This window comes from Myxocyprinus asiaticus, chromosome 29 (genome assembly GCF_019703515.2).
Source record: "Myxocyprinus asiaticus isolate MX2 ecotype Aquarium Trade chromosome 29, UBuf_Myxa_2, whole genome shotgun sequence".
Taxonomy (NCBI): domain Eukaryota; kingdom Metazoa; phylum Chordata; class Actinopteri; order Cypriniformes; family Catostomidae; genus Myxocyprinus; species Myxocyprinus asiaticus.
In genome coordinates this window covers 35,091,796-35,110,437 of record NC_059372.1, presented here as the reverse complement: position 1 = coordinate 35,110,437, position 18,642 = coordinate 35,091,796, and the positions used below count along the sequence as shown (strand labels likewise).

The 18,642-nt window shown below is 38.0% G+C and overlaps 1 protein-coding gene across 3 annotated transcripts in view; it reads left to right on the top strand.

Moving 5' to 3' along the window:
- LOC127419964 (protein NDRG3-like) overlaps positions 1-15,074 on the top strand; it is an 85,307-nt gene extending 70,233 nt beyond the window's left edge. For all 3 annotated transcript variants that reach the window (XM_051661827.1, XM_051661826.1, XM_051661828.1), the window contains 6 exons: positions 7-72; positions 170-221; positions 521-568; positions 660-695; positions 784-835; positions 13,736-15,074. In XM_051661827.1, the coding sequence (XP_051517787.1) occupies positions 7-72; positions 170-221; positions 521-568; positions 660-695; positions 784-835; positions 13,736-13,911 (430 nt within the window). In that variant the 3' untranslated portion in view covers positions 13,912-15,074. The remainder of the gene's footprint in view (positions 1-6; positions 73-169; positions 222-520; positions 569-659; positions 696-783; positions 836-13,735) is intronic.
- Positions 15,075-18,642: the final 3,568 nt, after the last annotated feature.

The following is an 18,642-nucleotide window of genomic DNA, read 5'->3' as shown; positions in this document are numbered from 1 at the left end:
AAACAGTCGGCGAGATCTGGAGATTGAGAGGCCCATCCCAGGACTTAATGAAAATACAATCAAAACACTGAAGTAAGATGTTTGGTGCTGTTTTATTTTTATTTTTTGGCCTTAAATCAGGGTGCCTCCTTTTCATTAGGTTTTATGTCACTCTTCTGTTGCCATTCAGGTGTCCTGCCCTGCTAATCGTTGGTGACACATCACCAGCAGTAGAGGCTGTGGTGAGTCCCTAATCTAAAATTTTATTAAACACAAGACCATACACACATGTAAATGGCAGAATAGACAATGTTTTTACTTTTTTATGCAATATTAGTGCTGGAGTTTTTTTTGTTGTTGTTTTTTGCCTGCTTTCACCGTTTTGGACAAAGAAATGTTATTGCGTGTTTTTGGGGACGTCCTACAATTAATTTCTATGTTTTTAATCCTGGGGGTTATTCAGATCCAGAAACCACTAGTGGCACCAAACAGAAACTTTCTGAGCTGACCAAGTGGAATTTTGATGGGTTTTTTTCCACAGGTTGAATGCAACTCAAGGCTAAACCCAACCAAGACTACTCTGCTCAAGGTACGTCAGTTTTATTCCCTCCTAGACAATCATTTGATTATTGTTATTTCAGTATGATTGAATTGATATTGCCCTCTCCTCTTGTCTTCAGATGGCAGATTGTGGTGGACTTCCCCCAGTTGTCCAAGTAAGAATAAACAACAGCAACAATTTGCCTGCTTGATGGAATTCATAGTTTTAACTTTATATTGAATGAGATATGTTTCTGTTTTTAGCCGGGTAAACTTGCAGAGGCTTTCAAGTACTTTGTCCAGGGAATGGGCTACAGTGAGTAACTGTCCTTTTACATTCTTTTTCTAGTTCACTTTAATGTTAAGCGTTTAATCATGTTGGCTTTCTCATAGTTTAATTATTTATCTTCACTGTATGTATGAACTTTGTGTCCTGTTTGCATTTTGTGTCTGAAAGCATCTTGTTGTTAAAGATGTCAACATTATCTCACCTTGGCCGACAGCTTCTCTTCTCCCAAACACACGCTTGAATGTCTCCAGTGGTTTAATAATGTACTTCATAACTACTCACACACCACATTTGATTTTTTAATGACAGCTGCAGGAATGCTAAAATAAATGCACAGTATGGCTTCACCTCAGGCCAAATATAACTAACCCTTTAGGAGCCCTTAGTTCAGTCGTTTCAGGAATAAGTAATTTGGATTGTACCTCATCTTGAAAAGTAAAGTTAACCTCTGATCTGAGACATATTTGACTATCTTTACTACATAAAGTACAAGGCCACGATTCTTAAGTAAAACAGCTCTCAGAACAGTTCTTACTGGGGAACCCCTCCGCTGCACTAACACATGACTTGTCTTCTGTGTGGCTGTGCAATGATGCGTTCTTCAGCGTGTAAGTACACTAGTCTTTCTCTAAGAGCATGCTGTGTGGCATGAACCCTGTGTGACAAACCTTCTCTATGATATTCAGGTTTGTTTGTGCCCTAAAAGATCCTTGAACTGCACAATGGTTCGAATAGCATGTTTCTTATTAGGAACTTTATCGCTTCAACACCTCAAGCTTGCACAAAGCTGTTGAAGACCTCAGCTTCTTTCTGTTCTGTTTAAAGTTTATATGGTTATGTTCAGAATGGACGTCTGTTCATTGATATTAACATTGAAGTTTTCATCTGATGCTTCAATATGAATAATGTCATTTCTGCACCACGAGTGGCACCAAACGGAATTGCAGTTTTTCTTTTTTTTGTACTTGCTTCTAAGTATCTCAATGAAAGCTCTAAAAATCTTAGATTTAATTGTAATACATATCGTAGACCAATACATTGCAAGCATGACTTTGCTTTCAGGCAAACTACTAAGAACATGAGTACCCTCTTTCCTGAAACGCATGAAACCAGCCAATCAAATTGGTGCTTGCGTTTTTGGCAAGTGCTTGTCATTTTTGAGTGCAATATGTTGAACTGCTTAAACAGAGATGAGTTTTTCTACAAGGAAGCCAACCTGTAACCAGTTTAATGCACATTAAACTGGGATATGAGAAGAAATGTTAACATCGGAAACAACTTTTAAAAGTTCTTTAAGAGTGAATAGACCAGCTTATCCACTAATTGCGCCTGCCTGTAGTGTTAAGATGATATTTATAAATAGATGCTAATATGTTATCAATGAGAAAACTGTTTGTCATTTGCATAACTTTACAGACTGATGCAGGTGCAGAGTCGCTAATTGTGCCTCAGACATAGCGAGAAAATGAAAATCACATTTCCACCACCCCCAACTGATACTTTCAGATATGCTTTTTTACATGCATTTGCTATTCACGGTTTGCCACAAAAGCACCAGTATTTGAGTGTTTTTCACAACTGTGTGGAGCATTATTAATGAGAACTGCGGGTTTAGTGCCTGGTTGCCTGGCTCCTGGAAAACAGTAGCAGTATTTTAGGCTTTGGACCATATAAATAATAAAAGAGAAAGATCAATCCAAAAATATGGGATCTCAATTTAGAGATTATTGAACTAAACATGAATTTAAGTGTAAAATCATAATAGAAAAGTGGAAGGATAAATGTATTGCTTCAAATTGTTTGCGTGTTGAATGAATGCAGACATTACAGCACTTCCACAAATGAACAGACTGAACAAGCTCATTTGAATTCTTAAGTACCTGTTTAAGCTCTTATTCTAGTGAGTGTGACTTTGAGGGAATAATTAACACAATACTCACTTGCTAAAGTTCTGCCAGTTTTAGTAACAAGTGTTTTTTTTTTTTTTTTTTTAAGTAAGTTCTAAAAGATTAGGTGTATATTGAGCATGTGAGGAACGTGATTGAAATGCCTTGACTCAGCCTGAAAGTGTTTGTTTAAATCTTTATATGATTAAACACATTCTTCCTCCATAAGTCACTAATCTTATCCTTTTGATCAGTTGATCCTTGGTCAGGTGTTCAGACTCAAAAACGTAGTCTATTCTTCACTCAGTAGACTAAACACACTGCAAGATATTAGTGTAGTTCAGCTACAGACCCGTTGCGAATTGTAATTCCAAGCCACTCTTATGCCGCTGGTATTATAAGAATTAGGGATGTAAAAATTGCTTTGAAAATTTTTTCTTTTTATCTTTACTAAAAGATGTGTTGCATTATTAATTCTGAAATTTGCTCACAATTTGGTTCTATTTGATTATTTTGGTACAATTCATAATTATAATTAAAAATATACTGAAGACAGATGTAACTGGAGGCACAAAAACATTAATGGTTTTACATTAATAGGCACAATTATTATTTTGGATAAGAAATGAATGTGTAGTACATTGGTTATTATTTCAGTAATCATAATCGACGATCACATTTCATAATTGTTGCGTAACATTTTCATTGCTGGATTTATGCATTGCACCGATGTATTTTAACACCCCTAATAAGGATTTTTTTAAATGTATTGTTGATTTTGGGATACTAAGGTCAGCTTTTTTCCCCAAAAATGTACAACAACAATTTGGCATACATCAGGGTGTGTTGACATTGACCGCGTTTACATGCACAGTCATACACCGATAATGGTTAAGCCAACAACGTGCAAGGCCATAAACGCCTTAAATGTGGAGTAAGTCATTTTAATCCAGTACACTTTAGTCAAATTCTGCAAATATCTCTTCACGGTCCGCTAGATGTCCGTTCTGTGTGTGCGCTGAAAAAAAATCTGGTGTTTGTACACAGCCCTGTCTCTGTAAATGGGAAAATAAACAAAATGGATCAGACCAATCCACACAACACTATTGCGCATGCATGAATTTGGGAGGGCGGAGCTTCTGAAGAAGCACTTAAGGGAGGGGTGTGTTTGTTTGGCTGTTGAGTTCAAATATCTCAGGAATCCCATACTCCACCTTTAACAGTGTTTTCCCTAGGATTTTTTTTCAGCAGCAGTGCTGTTGTGCGCACGTCCATGAACCAACAAAGCCGGACCCGTGTTTGCATCCATCGGTTGTGGAATAGCTGATAACGACCTTAGAATTAAAGTTGGGTTATTCATGTTCGCCTTGTCATGTGTGTTTATTTACTGTGAATTTTTGACACTTAAAGGGCACTGAAAGCCCAGATAGGTTGTAGTAAAAACTGTCAAAATAATGAAATACCTCAATGCAGAAAATTACTTGAACTAATTTTATTAAACTTAAATACAAATAAACAATATAAACCAGGGACAATTCTAGGATTTCAATCTTAAGGTGCAGTCACACATACATTTTGAAGTCAGAAGTTTATATACACCCAAATACATTTAAACTCTTCACAATTCCAGACATTTAATCGTAGAAAACATTCCCTGTATTAGGTCAATTAGGATCACTGTTTTAAGAATGTGAAATGTCAGAATAATAGTAGAGAGAATGATTTATTTCAGCTTTTATTTCTTTCATCACATTCCCAGTGGGTCAGAAGTTTACATACACTTTGTTAGTATTTGGTAGTATTGCCAAATATTAGTGGCTCCTTCCTTGCTGAGCAGCCTTTCAGGTTATGTCGATATAGGACTCTTTTTACTGTGGATATAGATACTTGTCTACCTGTTTCCTCCAGCATCTTCACAAGGTCCTTTGCTGTTGTTCTGGGATTGATTTGCACTTTTTGCACCAAACTACGTTCATCTCTAGGAGACAGAATGCGTCTCCTTCCTGAGCGGTATGATGGCTGTGTGGTCCCATGGCATTTATACTTGTGTACTATTGTTTGTACAGATGAACGTGGTACCTTCAGGCATTTGGATATTGCTCCCAAGGATGAACCAGACTTGTGGAGGTCCACAATTTTTTTTCTGAGGTCTTGGCTGATTCTTTTGATTTTCCCATGATGTCAAGCAAAGAGGCACTGAGTTTGAAGGTAGGCCTAAAAATACGAGTATTGACGCTGACTACCACCCCTGGAGTCGCGAGTTCGAATCCAGGGCGTGCTGAGTGACTCCAGTCAGGTCTCCCAAGCAACCAAATTGGCCCGGTTGCTAGGGAGGGAAGAGTCACATGGGGTAACCTCCTCGTGGTCGCGATTAGTAGTTCTTGCTCTCAATGGGGCATGTAATAAGTGGTGCATGGATCGCAGAGAGTAGCATGAGCCTCCACGAGTCTCTGCGGTGTCATGCACAATGAGCCACATGATAAGATGCGCAGATTGACGGTCTCAGGAGCGTAGGCAACTGAGATTTGTCCTCCGCCACCCGGATTGAGGTGAGTAACCACACCACCATGAGGACCTACTAAGTAGTGGGAATTGGGCATTCCAAATTGGGAGAAAAGGGGATACACTTTTTTATTTTTTTATTTTTAAATAACTTGATTTTTAGTAAATATCAGCATATTGGTGTGCATGTAAACACACTTTATGAAATGTTATCCTGCCATTTCACCGTTGGTAAAAATTTGCAAGTGTGTTTACTACTACTAATTATATAAAGTGATAAATTATTATTTATTATTTTATTTGATTATTTGTGATTTTAACGAACTTTTCATGTTAACCTTTGGTTCAGACCGGAAACATACCTAACACATCTATGAGGGTATCTTTTTTTTTTTTTTTTTTTTTTTCTATGGAAATATTTGAGAATGTGTAGAGTGAGTCATAAAGAATAGACTAATATTGATTGGTTTATTTTGTCATTGACATGTTTGTATTTCAGAAGAGGAAGGGTGTCACTGGTAAATTCCACTTTGTGTTTTGAATTGGTTAAGTGTGTTTGAAGTTTTCGTTCTTTTCTTGGGTACTGTTTTACAAACCCGCCCTTCACAAACACTTTATCTCTTTATACTTTCACAGACTTTTTTCACAGTCTTGACAATTATATGAACAGAATCAGATCAACAGATTATGTTCATGAGGGTATTTATGTTAAGATTGTAGCGCTGTTCCAAAACCTGTAGAGCTACTGTATCTACTGCCTTATGCTTGGGCAGCATTATAATTTAAATGGAACCTCATAAGTAATTTATCTGATGCACTCCATGTAAGATTTCAATAGAGTTTGCCATTAACATGTTGCTAAGCTAATGCCACAATACTAAGCATTAAAAACCACAAAAATATTAGGAAAAATAAATATTCAGAATATATTTTAATTAATTGTAAATTAATCATCAGTTTATTCTGGTATTGCACTTAAAAATAGCTCTTTGGTTGAACTTGATCAGTGGACAGTGGCTCCACGTGTTTGAAATTAGTTTTCTTAATTAATATGCAACTTCAACACAAAAACCTGAGCAGTTTGGAGACAGTGCCACCTATATTTCAAAAGATAACCCATGCTTGTTTCTGACTCTAACCTCGGCAAGTCTCTTTGTCATTCGTAGTGGCACAGTGTGTTAAGCACTGGACTATAATTCCAAAGGTTGTGGGTTTGAATCCCAACCTAGATAGGTCATCTGGGTTGATTTCTCTTGTACTGTAGCTCTTTGTATTGGTCTTACGGAATGGTTGCAGGGCTAATTAAATTTTGATTTTCATCTTTGTTAAAAGGTTACATCAGTATAAAGTTGATCATGGTAACTGCTGTGCTTTCTCTCAGCTTATGTCCCTTTGGTGGCTGTCATACATGTGGCAGCATGGTGCAGTGGATTGTGCACAGTGATGTAATATGGAAAGTTATAGGTTCAAACCCTGCTTATGGTGACTCATAAACCATTGTGCATTTGCAGTATACATCATAGCCACTCTTTGGGTCCTGTAAATGGAGTCTATGGCAGCCCATAGAACTGTACATAGAAAAATGATGACATTTGGTACACTGATAGAGGTGTGCATGAATAACCACCAGACAGAATTTGGGGTCTCTAGGACAAACCCTTTTATGCCACCACCAGTTCAAAAATGCATTTTTCTTTGTGCTTATTGTTTGAACCCATTGGCCTGAAACCTGAGCAATTTAGAGACAGCACCACCTATAGTTTAAAAGATAACCCACACTTGTTTCTGACTCTAACCTCAGCAAGTCTCTTTGCCATTAGTCAGCCATGTCAACTGAGTGGCACAGTGTGTTAAGCACTGGACTTAAATTTCAAAGGTTGTGGGATTGATACCCACTTCACACCAGTCTTACAGTGGATTTTATATTGTACTGGAGGTCTTTGCATTGTGCTTACTGAATAAATGCAGGGCTTATCCCAGATCTGCTTGCAGGTATTATTCTTGTTTTTCTTCATCTTATGATTGTTTTCTGATAAATATGGTTTGTTATAAATATATATCTTTTGAATGCATTGTCAGATTTTAAAGAAAATTGGTATGCATCAATGACATCATGTCCTGAAAGTACCTGAGCAGTTGGAGACAGTGCCACCTATAGTTCAAAAGATAACCAGCTGTTCTGTGTGCTGACTCTAACCTTGGAATATCTCATTGCCATCAGTAAGACATGTTAAACAAAGTGGCACACTGTGTTAAGTTCTTGGCTCAGGCAATATGCATACATAATCACTCTGAGTCAATGTGTCCTGTTGGCCAATTAGGCCATTTAGGGGGCTTGGCCCAACAATGGCTGCTTGCAGCTATATTTTATTATTATTATTTGTAGTGTACACACTTAGACAGTTAAAGGATATTCATATTAATACCTAATAAAATAAATATATCCAAAATGGAATCATAACCATTACTTGTTTTCTGGCCACTGGCTGCCAAATAATTAGCATTTTGACTATTTCTCAACACTGGATATCAAGGCTATTCCCATCACCAAGTCTAACTTCCCCTACTTTACTTGCGTCTTTTCCTTTTAGCTTCTGCTTATTCTGCCTTTCCTGTTCTCTATCCTCCCTCTTCCAAAAAGTGCCACCAAATAATCTCTCCCTTTCCTCTATCCCTCCTTTTTCCTCCTCTGTTTGTTTTCCCTCCTCTCTCTTTCTCCTTGACCTTTACATTCAATGCCAACAGTCCCCCATGTTCTGCTCAGCCACCTGAACAACGAATCAGGTACCAGGAGATCAGCCAGCACCTTTAACTGCGTCTAAGCCCATCTACTCAACCTCCCGTGCTTCCTCTCCTCACTTTCTGTCCATTCAAGTCCCTCTTGTCATAATCACATCCATTAAAATGTCTTTTTGTCTCTGCATCATTGTGTGTACAGCATGATAAGAACATACATCATTATGTTGTCAGTGTTTGTAAATTATAAGCTTTCAAAGAGAGTGTGTGTATGTTCATGCACACTGTTATCTTCACTTTATCAACAATTGTTTTATTACTTTTTCTATGCTTTTCAGATTCACATAACATGCCTTTATTCTGCATGCCACATTCTGCATTGTCTGCAGTTTCTTTGTTCATTTTGCTGCAGCGGTCAAATTTGAGCTTGATCCTGACCCGAGGGTTCTCTTTCCTTCATGGGAGAATAATGACTGCAGTGTTCAAACAGGGTAGTTCTGTGACCTCAGGATTTAGAAATTTAGAATTTGTTCTTATAGGGTGAATAGAACTGAATCCCAATTTGCAGACTATCCATCCTATAAAGTTTGTTGTGATGAGTGCCTCTCAAATCGTAGTTCATTAAAAGTAAGCGGTCAAAGATGTTGGGATACAGTTTCTTTTGCACTTTTGAAATATCAACCCGTTCATGTTTATATATATATATATATATATATATATATATATATATATATATATATATCATATATATATATATATATATACACTATATTGCCAAAAGTATTCGCTCACCCATACAAATAATTGAATTCAGGTGTTCCAATCACTTCCATGGCCACAGGTGTATAAAATGAAGCACCTAGGCTTGCAGACTGCTTCTACAAACATTTGTGAAAGAATTGGCCGCTCTCAGGAGCTCAGTGAATTCCAGCGTGGTACTGTGATAGGATGCCACCTGTGCAACAAGTCCAGTCGTGAAATTTCCTCGCTACTAAATATTCCACAGTCAACTGTCAGTGGTATTATAACAAAGTGGAAGCGATTGGGAATGACAGCAACTCAGCCACGAAGTGGTAGGCCACGTAAAATGACAGAGCGGTGTCAGCGGATGCTGAGGTGCATAGTGTGCAGAGGTCGCCAACTTTCTGCAGAGTCAATCGCTACAGACCTCCAAAGTTCATGTGGCCTTCAGATTAGCTCAAGAACAGTGCGTAGAGAGCTTCATGGAATGGGTTTCCATGGCCGAGCAGCTGCATCCAAGCCATACATCACCAAGTGCAATGCAAAGCGTCGGATGCAGTGGTGTAAAGCACGCCGCCACTGGACTCTAGAGCAGTGGAGACGCGTTCTCTGGAGTGACGAATCACGCTTCTCCATCTGGCAATCTGATGGACGAGTCTGGGTTTGGCGGTTGCCAGGAGAACGGTACTTGTCTGACTGCATTGTGCCAACTGTGAAGTTTGGTGGAGGGGGGATTATGGTGTGGGGTTGTTTTTCAGGAGCTGGGCTTGGCCCCTTAGTTCCAGTGAAAGGAACTCTGAATGCTTCAGCATACCAAGAGATTTTGGACAATTCCATGCTCCCAACTTTGTGGGAACAGTTTGGGGATGGCCCCTTCCTGTTCCAACATGACTGCGCACCAGTGCACAAAGCAAGGTCCATAAAGACATGGATGAGCGAGTTTGGTGTGGAAGAACTTGACTGGCCTGCACAGAGTCCTGACCTCAACCCGATAGAGCACCTTTGGGATGAATTAGAGCGAAGACTGCGAGCCAGGCCTTCTCGTCAAACATCAGTGTCTGACCCCACAAATGCGCTTCTGGAAGAATGGTCAAAAATTCCCATAAACACACTCCTAAACCTTGTGGAAAGCCTTCCCAGAAGAGTTGAAGCTGTTATAGCTGCAAAGGGCGGGCCGACGTCATATTAAACCCTATGGATTAAGAATGGGATGTCACTTAAGTTCATATGCGTCTAAAGGCAGATGAGCGAATACTTTTGGCAATATAGTGTATGTATATATATATATATATATATATATATATATATATATATACACTAGTATATATATATATATACTAAAATTGCAGACAATCTGTTGCACTATATGGGAGGATTGGTTTGCATCATTTTCTTATGTTGTGCCAAGCCAAGACACTATTTTAGGACATTCTAGCAGTGACGAATTCTCAGGGCCAGCAAAGCCTTCTCTGCTGGCCTAATATGCCAAATAAATAGATATTTTTCATCCTTTCATTCTCAATCACCTTTTTTGCCTATGTTTTTTTTTATTTTATTTTTTATCACTTTCCACTCTTAATTAATCTACAAACAAATAGAGAAAAACAAAGTTTATCCAGTCAGAATTTATTCCTTGATGCTTACAAGCAAAGTGTGACAACTGTTTCACAAATCGCATGCCCGAAGCAGCGCATGAGTCTGAGCTCCACCCCATCAGGCCTTCAGAATTTCCACAGAATCCCTCAACAGTGCAAATGAATGAGCAACTAAAGTCAGATTGTCAGATTCACCAGCCAATCAGATTGATTTATTTGTTCTTGGTGGGTGTGATCTTTAGGACATTTCCCGGTCAAGGCCTTCTAGCTGGCCTTGAGTGACGCAATCACGCTTTAAATGATGTAATTTGAAAGCGAAGAGTGTGAGATCTTGCTAACAGTCGGCTGTCATCACTACCGCTATCGCCGTTGAGAAAGAGATCCTTATGGATTTAAAAACACAAGATGTTCTGCATGACCGTGTGATTGTTTAATTTATTAAACAGGAAAGGAGGACTGATTTTCACTTCAAGCAAATTGGTAAGTGCTGTTTGCATTGCTATAGCAACATCAGGAGTTTTCTAAGTGTAAATTAGGCTGCTTGAGAATTCAGTGTTGGATCAAGTTTTGAAAAGTAGTGCTGCGTTCCATTCAACTCAGAAAGTCGGATTTTACAACTTCCTACTAGTAAAAGTGCAATGGAATGCATCTTTAAGTCAGAATTACAACTTGTAGGCTCGTGCAGAAATTCTCAACTCTGATTTCCCCGAGATGCAGGGGCATGATGTCACACAAATGTGTCGACACTCAGGGAGATATAAAGTAAGTGATAAACATTCACTTTATTAAGTAATATCGATAAATGAGTTTGTTTCCACATTATATGATATTAAAGCTTGTTTAACAAACGCCTGCAGAAACAGGTGTATAAAACATTATAATCTCTTTTGATAATTGTACACCTGAAGCACAAATGCTAGCGCTGCAGCATTGTTTATCAGTTGTGTTGCTAGGAGACATCTCTAATGAGAGTCAAACACCTGCTAAGCTAACGGGAGCGTTGCAGTTCCGAATATCAGGGAAATGGAATGCATATTTGGTCGGAGATATCAAGTAGGAATATCCCACATCCAGCTTGAAAGGAACGCTGCATAACCGTGTACCCTGATGAAACGAAATTTATTACAAGCAACATTTAAATCACAAATATTATTAGATAGATTTTTCCAGGTATTATAGACCTCCTTGGTAGATTCATATGAAAAATTATGATTTCTGAATGTCTGTTCGGGAGACGTTCATTTCACAAAACACTCATGTTGCAGTGAAAATTAGGCTTGCTTGATCATTAAGTGTCGTTTCAAGTTCTGGCTTTCGTGCATGGACGAGTTTTTAAAATGTCAATTGGTATTACTAGTTAGCTGCGATATAACGTATGATGCCCAAAGGCATAGGGTGTCTTATTCATTGTGAAACTGTGTTTTTCTTAATGGCATGAATCACACTGAAGGCCTAGACTTGAAATGCACGGCCGCCGCTGCATTCTTGTATATCCCAGTACTAGTGTACTGTCTTGCTACTCACTCAAAAGCATGTTCTTTCCCATCACTGGTGCAATGCATATTTTTCACACTGCAGTCAGTGTGTTCACACTGACCGCAATTAAATCACTGTATGTCATTGTACTAATGGTTGTTGGTAGGCATCCCAACTCAACTACTGTATCCAACTTTATCAGGAGGATCACTTGAGCTCCACTGTGCTCACTTCCATTGGTAGTTTCTGCATTGTTTCTGTGTTCATTTTACTTGAAATGGAAGTCTGCTCAACTTTGATACAGTCTCTGCCAATCATGTAGCCTCCAGTCAGCAATTTGCATTGACAATGAATGACTTTCATTCACTTTGTTGCTATTAATCACTGTCAGTGTGAACATCGCTTTAGAAGTATGCTATTGGGATTCAGTGTAAAATTATCATTAAAGGTGGTCTATGCTGTGATTGCTTTTGTGATTGAAACATTTAAATAAGCAGTAGAAAAGTGAAAGTTTGATATCAGTAATTACGTTTGTAAAAGTAAATTTTTTTAAAATTGAAATTTCAATTAGTAACAAAGTTGACATCTGTAACTGCCTTTTCACTAGTAAAATTTTCACAATGATCTATCATTCACTTCAATTCAAACCACAATTACAGATTTCTATCATTTCTTACTAGTTGAAATTACAATTTCACATATTATACTAGTAAAAATTATAATTTTTTTATATAAATAATTACATTGTTACTAGTGCAAAAGTCTATGCCTTATCTAATTACAACTTGTAATTTTTGAAACGGGCTTGAAATTGAATTTGGTTTTCAGTAGTGGCAATGTTTTAGTTTAGATTTCATTGTAACTAGTAAAAACATTATTTTAAGATATCTTGAATTTCTCTTTAATTTATAGATATGTGAAGTCCATTTCTAGATATCTGAAATACCAAATCCAACATGTTGAAATCAATTTGCAGATCAGAAATGAGCCTTTTCACTAGATGTAATTCAACTGTTGATATCAGGAATGGATATTTGTACTAGTAACAATATAACTATTGGCTTAAAAAAAAAAAAGGATTTTTACTAGTAAGATGTAAATGGATGATATGAGAAACTGGTATTTCAACTAGTAAGAAATTATAGATATCTGTAATTGCATTTTGAACAGAAGTGTATGACAGATCACTGTAAAATTCTGAGAATGCAGTTAATGATATAAAAATGTAATTTTTTACTAGTTACATTTTTTTATATCAAGAATGGGTCATTCTGTGATTAATGATGTCATTGTGTAAAGAATTAATGTTTTTACTTGTGCAAACCTACTTACTGATATAAAAATTTGCACTTTTACTAGTAATAATTTCATTGCTGATATCAAGAATTATCATTTAACCTAGTGAAAATTAATTGTTGATATCTATAAATTAATTTCCTGCACATAATTAAATGTCAAAAGGGCATGCGATAGCTAGGTGCACATTCATGAGCACTGCTAGGTTGATCAGTGAATCACATGACCAGTCAAATATTATTCACTTTATCATGATAATCTCTTGTGATTGGATGCTTTCACTTGCAGAGTAAAATTATCATGGCTGACTACAAATAGCACATTTCTACAGTGGCATCGGAAACTCTGAATGTTTTGCTCTTGCGTGCAATGCCATTAAGTGTCAGCATAATATAAACAAAAAATTACAGAGTGCATCTTTTCACAATCTCAAATTCTCAGAGGAAACTTTATCAGTCTATATTATAAGGGTACAGATGTGCAGGAGTTCACTAAATGTAAGGAGACTCATTATTCTCCCCTTCCTGGACATCCATATGTTTGGATCCGAATGCAGAGTGCACAAAACTGACTTTACTGTCAACAACATGCCCCTCATTCGGGATCCTCCCTCTAGTCATGCCTCAGTTAAAAGCAGCTTCAGGAGTGCTTACATGTTTTCACCCCTTTCGATTTTTCTTTTCTCTCTTTCTCAGTGCCCACTGCTAGTATGACCCGTTTGGCACGGTCTCGCACCCACTCTGCTTCCAGTATGAGCTCAGCAGATGGCTCTCGCAGCCGCGCACATACCAGCTCACAGATGGAGGGCGCCACTGGCGGCTCCATCCACGACAACCAGACCAGACCACAAACCATGGAGGTCTCCTGCTAAAGCATCCAGAACCACCATCTTTGGGATTGTTCTAATGAAGGGATGCAATGTTTGACTTGTAATCCATGTATTTAAAATGTTACTATATTTACCACTGCATGGACACACACTAATATTTTGCTGTTGTTTTTACCTTGATCTTGATTGGCTCACTATTCTATTACTCCATTCTTTTATATTTGTGTCGTCTTTTGGAGAAAGCGGTTAGTTTTTCAGTCTCTATGCTTCTCGTGTATATATTTTGCTGAAGTCTGTTCTATATTAAACATTATTCAGAAGGTCTTTTTTCCCTTTTCTCGCTCTCTAAAGTCTTCCTTGCCCCTTGTGTTTTTACTATAGAGACGACCAAACTACTTCTCCTACGTGTCATATATTTATCTTTTTGTACTTCATTTTCTGAACTGATTTCTTTCTCTTTTAGTGTGTTTCTGCTGGTCTTGATTATCATTTGGCAGTGGCTACTATTACGTTCATTTTAATTTATGGCTCTATTATTGTATTATTTCTAGAACAAGAGCTACTAACTAGCATGTCCCTATTTAAAATGTAACATAGGAATTCTTATTATTATTGCTTATGTTTAGATCTTTCTTAGAAAGGTTTTACAACTGCTAATTCAGAACGGTTACATTTTGATCAGTCTGGAGAGCTGTATTAAGTTTTATACCAGAAGCCCCTTTCTAGCAAAGAGTTCCACTTAAAACGCACTACACCATCTGTGTTTGGCAATTTCATATATCAGCTACAGATACAAGCAGATATCCCAATAACTGCAACTAAGATCTATAGCTCAAAGAACACTTATATTTACCATAGAGAGCAGTGTCTTTCAGATATAAAAAGCAAAAATGCAAACTACATTAACTAGCAAATCTATAGGCATACAATTTTGCCATTTTTCCATTCCCTCTGTACAGTGGAAATCCTTAAAACCTCAGATTATTTTGAATACTCTGCTACTTTCTGGAGCTTTATTGTTATTGGTCTTTATTCTTATTTCAATAAGTGGCAGTTCTGTTGATTGCTGATTTGTACCGCTGCCTTTAGTGAGTTTGTAATGCATTAAGTTTTGCCCTCCTAGCATTTAGGGGGCGTTGTACTGCATACTGTCTGCTGAGTATATAAATTTGTACGAATATTGAAATAAAGTAGTTGTACATAAACCTCGTTTGTGTCTTTATAATCTTTCAGGGTTTTTTTTCATACACCAACAATGCAAAGCAATGTACATTTTTTGTATTCTTTTTTTTAAAAAAAATTATGATTAACATTTTTATTCAAACACAGAAAAGCAAAACATAAATACACGGAATCAACTTTTAACACCCACTACCACCCATCCCCAACCACACCCTGACCCTCAACAAACACCCCTGTGGTCATACATGAGCACATACAAAAAGCAAAAAAAACAAAACAAATAATAAAAAAATATATAAAAATCACACACATTAATAACTACCTTTCTCTCCACTGTTCCACCCCGAGAATCCTCCAAGAACGGCAAGTATCTACCCCATTTCACAACAAACAAATCCAAATTACCCATTCTTCTCTATGACCCTTCTTCTTAAGCCGCCACCCTCCCCATCTCCGAGCACCAGTCCTGAAATGGGGGCGCTCCAGCTGACTTCCAACCCCTCAAAATCACCTGTCTGGTGACCATAACACTGGTTAGGACCCAATCCTCCACAAGCCTATACAATCTAGACGGGGTCCAATAGAATCTATGTAAAACCTTGAATTGCATAAGGCGAACCCTTGCATCTCTAGATACAGACTTGACATTTTTAGAATCCTAGCCCACACTCCCTCCTCCAATACCAAGTTTAAATCTTTCTCCCATAATCTCTTGATAGAAGTTAGAGCTCCGTCCCCCAGACTCCGAATTAACAGGGAGTAATAAACCAATGTCTCATGACATTTTCCAAAAGCAGTAATCACCTCCCGCTTTAGGGGGGTGTATACTACTCCCAAAAACACTACAGAGCAGGTAGTGCAGCTGTAAATACCTATAGAACTGAGATCTGGGAATCCCAAAATGTTGAACCAAATTTTCAAAAGATCTAAACACTCCACTTTCATATAGGTCACCGAGTGTAGTAACCCCCTCACAATCCACTCTGACCAGCAGAAAGGGGACTTATCAATACATAATTTTGGGTTCAGCCATATGCTTGAGGCGACATTAAAATAAATGTCAGAATTAAACGCTCTGGACACTTTTCTCCATACCGAGTGCAAATGCGAGATAACGGAGTGTAACTTCTCTGATTAGTTTGATAGAAAGGCTTTGCCATGGTGGAATAGGGGCAAGAAATTCCTGTTCAATACAAAACCAGGGAGGGGCTCTTTCAGGTGGAAGCGACCGATGAACCAAATGTCTGAGACCGAATGCATTATATAATAAAACAAAATCTTGGGTAGGCCTAGCCCACCTTTGTCAATCGGCCTATGTAACTGGGACGCTTACCATTCCAAATGAAGGTCTTTGCTATGCTATCAGATTGCTTGAAATAAGAGAGGAGGACATCTACAGGGAGAGATTGTAGCAGGTAGTTACATTTTGGAATACAATTCATAATAACATTAACCTTCCCAATCATAGATAAATGTAATGAAGCCCACCTACCCACACTGCACAATCCTTTTTATTAAGGGATCAAAATTAACTCTAATCAAATCAGACAGATTTGCTGTGAATAAAATGCCCAAATACTTAATGCCCTGTTTGGGCAACTGGAAGGCGCCGGGCTGGAAAGCCGTTACTGGGCAGTATGCTGTCAGAGCCAAAGCTTCGGACTTAGACCAATTAACTCTGTATCCTGAGAACTTAAGGGAATTAATAATTCTGTGGAGGCAAGGCATACATCTAGTTGGGTCGGAGACAAATAATAAAATATAATCTGCGTAAAGCAAAAGCTTATGCACCACACCTCCCGCCACCACCCCTGGATAATCATCTTCTAATGGTTCCAGGGCAAAACAGAACAATAACTTACTATCCAGAGTAAAATAATCTGAAATTAATACATTTGTTTGTACCACCACTACCGGGTGTCAATAAAGCAACTTAATCCATCCAATAAAAGTATTCCTGAACCCGTATATTTCCAAAATCTTAAAAAGATAATCCCATTCTACCATATCAAACGACTTTTCAGCATCAAGTGAGATGGCCGCGACCGGAGTCTGATCATTCACCAGTGACCACATAATATTGATGAGTTGCCTAATGTTATCAGAAAAGCTGTGGCCCCGAAAAAACCCCACCTGATCTATAAGAGATGTCATAACTTAATCGATTAGCCAAAATCTTTGACAATATTTTAATGTCTAGCCTGGATCAGGGAAATTGGACGATAACTCTTACACATTCTTTAATGATTCCGTATAAACTTCTAACAAAAGTAGAGCCAGTTCTGTAGTATAAGATCTAAAAAAAACTCTGCGGCAAAGCCATCTGGCCCCAGAGCCTTGCCTGTAGGCAAGGCCTTAATTATCTTGCCAAGCTCCTCAAAGGTTATCTCTGAATCAAGATATTTTTTTGCTCATTCATTAGTTTAGGGATTTCTAATGGTTCCACAAAATTTCTAATATCCTCATCAGTAGACGAAGACGTGGAACTATAGAGATCAAGATAGAATTATTAATATCAATGACTGAGGTAAAAATTTAATTACCAGCAGATTTCACTGAGGGAATGGTAGAAAAAGACTCTCTCTGCTTTATATATCTAGACAAAAGCTTCCCTGCTTTGTCCCCCGATTCAAAGTATGACTGTCTTGCCCTGAATAACCAAAACTCCACCTTCCGCGGTAAAATAGTATTATATCTGTATTTCATTCAGGTCAATTCACTGTGGCCATCATTCAACATTTGGCGCTACAGCTCTGCCTCTGCACTTTTAATATTCCTTTCCAGCTCCACGAGTCCTCATGCTTTGGATTTTTTGGTGAATGAGGCATACTGTATGATCCGACCCCTAAGAACCGCCTTAAGTGCCTCCCAAGCCACGCCCACAGAGGATACTGAGGACCAGTTGGTCTCCATATAAACACTGATTTCAGCCTTTAACATTTGTTGGAAATCAGGATTTTGCAAAAGGGAAACATTAAAGCGCCAACTATATGATTTCTTTTTCTCTGTTTGTGGCAACACCTCTAAACACACCAGGGCGTGATCTGAGACTAAGATGTTTCCAATTGAACAATCAACAACTGATGAAATGAGGGACTTGGATATATAAAACAAATCTATTCTAGAGTAAATCTTATGGACTGATGAAAAAAATGTATAGTCCCTACCAGATGGGTTCAAAAGTCTCCAAATATCTGTAAGACCAAGAAATTTACACATCCTGTGAAGCCTCAGTGTCTAGGGGAATTACACACTTTTGCTTCACTATGATCAAGGACTGAGTCCATCAATAGATTAAAGTCTCCTCCCAATATTATATCAAGAGGGGTGCCAGCGGCTTGCAACATCCCTTCAAGATCTATAAAAAGCTCGGATCATCAGCATTAGGTGCGTAAATATTAGCCAAAATCAACCTTTGCCCCTGAATTTCTGCTAAAACAATAATGACTCTTCCTAATTTATCTTTAATTTGTTTGAGACATTTGAATTGTAGATGTTTACTTATCAATGTAATGACTCTCCTGCTCTTATTTACTAAAGAAAACATGTCCACCCCATATCTTACCAAATTTCTCAGCTTCCTGCAGGGAA